The 5,400-nt window shown below is 38.3% G+C and overlaps 1 protein-coding gene across 1 annotated transcript; it reads left to right on the top strand.

Moving 5' to 3' along the window:
* Window positions 1-354: 354 nt before the first annotated feature.
* LOC122736561 (pancreatic progenitor cell differentiation and proliferation factor A-like) lies at window positions 355-699 on the top strand. Its single transcript, XM_043978880.1, has one exon. It carries the CDS (start codon window positions 355-357, stop codon window positions 697-699), a length of 345 nt encoding a protein of 114 aa, XP_043834815.1.
* The last annotated feature ends 4,701 nt before the right edge of the window (window positions 700-5,400 follow it).

The following is a 5,400-nucleotide window of genomic DNA, read 5'->3' on the forward strand; positions in this document are numbered from 1 at the left end:
ATGCATATACAATGTACTTATTTACACATATACATATTTAAACACACATTTAATCTTCAAGCATAAGAAGTTTAGGCAGGAGTATGCTGGCAAGTGTTTAATAACCTTTTGGAGGGGGCAAGGGGAGTATACATGCATATTTTAAAATTTAATCTGGAAACCCAAAGAACTCTCGTATTTTCCGTTGCCGTGGAGTATCCTCCCGTTATCTCCTTTACAAATGGGCTCTGTGGCCTAGCGCCCCCTTCCCTCGAGCCAGGTCACCCGTGATCGTCCGCCGCAGCCCACTGCCTTACAGGGGCTGCTCGGGAGTCGCCACTAAGGTTTACATCAGCACAAGAAGAAACAAGCAACATGGCAGCAGTCCCGTCCAGCGGTTCACTCATAGCAACCCATGACTACTACCGAAGACGTCTGGGTTCCACTTCCAGCAACAGCTCCAGTGGAAGTGCTGAGTACTCTGGGGAAGTGATCCCCCACCATCCTGGTCTTGCCAAATCAGACCCAGGCCACTGCTGGGCGAGCTTCTTCTTCGGGAAGTCGAGTCATCCATTCATGACAACTGTATTGGAATCCCCAGAGCACTCAAGAACTTTCCAGGTTGCTCATGGCACGATCACCTGTGACCTGACTCAGGAGCCCATGAGGAAGCGGCATGTCAGCGAACCCAGCAAAACCAACATTGGGCCTTCTGCGTGAGCAGCAGCACCCTCTGTACTGCTCTCCCGCTTCTGAAGTGCGCTAGGCATCAGAGCCCATTTCCCCTTCCCCCCCTTCCCCCCCTTCCCCCCCTCCCCCTTCCCTTCCCTCTCCCACCTATTCCCTTAGAATAGACAGGCTGCTTAAGTGTAGAAATAGTTGTGTTGTGTGTGTGGTTTTTTAAAAAAGGAAAACAAAAGCAAAACACGAAAAAACAAGTAAAAGAAACCACACTTATCGTTTGGTTTTTTTTTACTATCTAAATCACCTGTGTGCTTTCCAGCAGCCTCAGTAACTTTGTTTATTTTGTACTCAACAGAAACTAATAAACTTTGAGCAGCCTTTAAAAAAAAATTTAATCTGAATTATTAACACTTTTTTTAAAAAAGAAAGAAAAGGTGGGGCAGCTAGGTGGCGCAGTGGTAAAGCACTAGCCCTGGATTCAGGAGGACCTGAGTTCAAATCCAGCCTCAGACACTTAACACTTAATAGTTGTGTGACCCTGGGCAAGTCGTTTAACCCTCATTAGGAAGGAAGCAAACTCTTTTGTCTGAGGTACAAGTCCAAGGAGTCCAACCCATCCTGAAGTCTTCATTCTCAGCATGTAGTTCTCCTTGTCAGGGGAATGGTAACAAAGATGGTACCCAGATTACATAATGTTAAAACTAAATTTAAATCTGCTTTTGGTATGGAGAATGTTTATACGTTCCCTGGCTCAGAAAAGGCAATTTGGCCAGGAAATAATTTATATAATGAAATCAGAATTCTTTACTAAAAATAGAATAATAACTGCTTTGTTTTACCTGACAAAGTTCTTTTTGTGCTTAAAGATTAGAAATTGATCCTTTTTCCCCCCCAGAAAACTAGTCCCAAAACTCTTAGAAGAAAAATTGTCCTATATATTCTGGTCTACAATACTCCTTCCTCAATCAAGTTGTTGAACTTCAGGTTGGGTTGGAGTCCTTGGGTTTGTGCCTCAGGCAAAAGAGTTAGGTCTTGTTTTTTTCTTTTAATAACAAACCATTTTTAAAAATTTTCTTATAAACTTTCTTTTTTAAAATATTATTTTATGGGGGCAGCTAGGTGGCACAGTGGATAAAGCACCGGCCCTGGATTGAGGAGGACCTGAGTTCAAATGCGGCCTCAGACAGTTGACACTTAACTAGCTGTGTGACCGTGGGCAAGTCACTTAACCCCAATTGCCTCACAAAAAAAATTTTTTTAATATTATTTTATTTTTTCCAATTACATGTAAAGGTAATGTTTAACATTATTATTTTTTTTTATTTTGAGTTCCAAATTTTTCTCCCTCCTTCCCCTCCCCCCCCAAATGGTAAGCAATTTGACATAGGTTATATATGTGCACTCATGTAAAACATATTTCCATATTACTCATGTTGTGAAAGAAGAAACAAACCAAAAGGAAACACACATACAAAAGTAAAAATAGTATGCTTAGCTTAGATCTGCATTCAGACTCCATCAGTTCTTTCTTTGGATGTGGAGAGCATTTTCTATCATGAGTCCTTTGGAATTGTCTTGAATCATTGTATTGCTGAGAAGAGCTAAATCATTCATAGTTGATCACTACACAATATCACTGTTACTGTGTATGATGTTCTCCTGGTTCTGCTCTCTTCACTCAGCATCAATTCATGTAAGTCTTTCCAGGTTTTTCTGAATTCAACCTGCTTGTCATTTCTTATAGCACAAAAGTATTCCATTATACTCATATACCACAACTTGTTCAGCCATTCCCCAATAGATGGGCATCCCCTCAATTTCTAATACTTTGCCACCACAAAAAGAGCTGCTTATAAATATTTTTGTACATGTAGGTCGTTTCCCCTTTTTTATGATCTAAAGGGTTAGGTCTTAAAGGAACATATTATTTTTTTCCTTCTCTAGGAAAAATATTCTTACTGGATTCCCAGAGTGGGTATTCCAAGACAGATTCAAGAAGGCTATATCAATTGTGGTTTGAATTTAGAGTGGTTGGCAGCAACAGGATACAGCATTTCAATGGCAGTCTCAGAGACAGAAAGAAAAATTTTGCTAGGCATTTCATAAGAGTTCAGAGACTAGAGTTTGGACACCAAAGTTTGGCTACAGTGTAACAGATTGGGACTGACATCTGACATTGCTGGTGACTGCTCCTTGTGAATCAACACAATAGAAGTAAACATTTAACTTTCCTCCCTGGTACCTGTGGCTGGCAGCCACTTTTTACAAGGTGTTCTCTATTTCTTTAACCTATTTCTCTTTCCTAACCTTTTTATTTTTTTCTTTTCTTTTCTTTCTTTCTTTTTTTTTTTTGTCTTTGATAAACTATGGCAGGCCATAAGTGATCTGATTGCCGTCTGTGTGCATAAGGAAGTGAAATACAGGACACTGGTGACTACCTTGGTATACACAGACCTAAAACTAGTCAAAGGTTTAAATATCTCTCCAGAACATTAGGGATTCCTAATTAGGAACTGAACCAGTTGTAAGAAACGTTTATTAATAACTCTGATAGACTCCTAAAAAGCCATATGCCTCATCACTACTGTAGCCCCATGTTAAAGGTATCATTATTGAGTCAGATTTGTGTTGGCTGGAACTCAATGAAGCTTTAATCTATGAAGTGAAGGTTAGAGTAGAGGTGTGGATAAAGGGAAGGTCATTTCTTCCAGGCCAATGAAGGGGAAAAGAAAGCTCTTTTGGAGGGAGGGGGAAACCAGGAGAAGTCTTCTTCCCCATACTTTCACTTTCAAGTCTAAAAGTCCAAACTGCTTTACATTAACATCTGCTGTTCAGAATTAAATTGTTAGATACTGCAATAGGTGTCCCAAGTTTTGAGCCTTTAAAATAAAACTTGTAAATTTTGGAGGCAAAAAACATACTTTATTTCTTGAGTTTTTTGAATAAACTTTCCCTGTCTCAGGCCTCCAAAGAACTTCTTTCTTGCATCTAAACCTACAGAAAATAAAGATGATGGATGATTTGCTGTGTAAGGTTTGAACTAGGTGGTCACTGGGTCCCTTCCAACACCCAAATTCTGTGGTTCTGATTTTTCTGAATTGAATTACGTAAACTGCAAATCTGGATTGGTAATAACATTGTTGAGTAATGGACCAAGTTCTGGCTTTGCTATTTTGTTGTTGACAGATGAGTAAGGGTTGAATCTTAGCCACATCACTTGCTATCATAGTGCCTTTGAGCAAGTCATTTAACATCGTCTGTAAAATCAGGGAATTTGATTATATGGTCTATGTGGTAAGTCCCTTCCAGCCCTAAGATGTGATCATAGACTCTTGTTTTAGGAGAATTGCTCTATGTCTTCCAGTTTATGATGCTCCTTTCCCAATTTAATCTAGCTGTTGAAAAATGTTGAAACTTCTCTTCTAAATAAGGATAAACTTGTAGTAATAGCTATGCTGTGAACCAAATTTGCCATAACAAAAATGCAGTCATGCTTTGTTATTTCTATAATGATTTATATTGAGCTTTTGGATTTTTTTTTCTGTTAGACTTTTGCTAAGGTTTTAACTAGAAAAATCTTAGATGAATATTAATCTTAAATTCAAATATATCCAAGTTTTTGTTTTCCTTTTTGTAAAAATCATACAATTAAGTCAATCAATTAACAAGTTTTTAAGTGCCTACTATGTGACAGGCACTATGCTAGACGCTAAGTGTACAAATTTGAGCTTCATTCGGATTGAGGTAAAGAGGAAATGACTTCCAGTAATGGAGGAAAGTGGAATGCATTGCTTGGGAGTTTAAATACTATTTTCATTTTTCCTCCTGCTTCTTTTATTTTTTGTATATTTTATCTTCCCCTAATTACATGTTAAAACATTTTTTTAACATTTAAAAAAAGTTTTGAGTTCCAAATTCTATTTCTCCCTCCCCTGCCCTCCCCTTGAGACATTAAGCAATAAGATATAGGTTATATATGTGCAATCATGTAAACTGTTTCCATATTAGTCATTTTGTATAAGAAGACTTGAAAGGAAGGAAGGAAGGGAAAGAAAGGAAGAATGAAAGAAAAAACAAAGAAAGAGAGAAAGAGGATGAATGAAAGAGAAAGAAAGAAAGAAAGAAAGAAAGAAAGAAAGAAAGAAAGAAAGAAAGAAAGAAAGAAAGAAGGAAGGAAAGTCTTATTCTATGTTCAGACAGTATCAATTCATTCTCTGGAGGCAGAAAGTATGCATCATCATGAGTTCTTTGGGATTGACTTGAATCATTGTATTGCTGAGAATAGCTAAGTCATTCATAGTTCATCATACGATATTGCTGTTACTGAGCACAACATTCTCCTGGCTCTGCTTACTTCACTTTGCATCAGTTCAAGTAAGTATTTCCAGGTTTTTTTTCTGAAATCATCCTGCTTGTCATTTCTTATAGCACAATAATATTCCATCACAATCATGTACCACAACTTGTTTAGCCATTCCCCAAGTGATGGGCATCACCTCAATTTCTAATTCTTAGCCACCACAAAAAAAGCTGCTATAGGGGCAGCTAGGTGGCACAGTGAATGGAGCACCGGTCCTGGGGTCAGGAGTACCTGAGTTCAAATCCGGCCTCGGACACTTGGCACTTGCTAGCTGTGTGACCCTGGGCAAGTCACTTAACCCCAAATTGCCTCACTAAAAAAAACAAAACAACAAAAAAAGCTGCTATAAATATTTTTGTATAAATTTTGTACAATAT

Source organism: Dromiciops gliroides, chromosome 1 (assembly GCF_019393635.1).
Source record: "Dromiciops gliroides isolate mDroGli1 chromosome 1, mDroGli1.pri, whole genome shotgun sequence".
NCBI classification, from domain to species: Eukaryota; Metazoa; Chordata; class Mammalia; order Microbiotheria; family Microbiotheriidae; genus Dromiciops; species Dromiciops gliroides.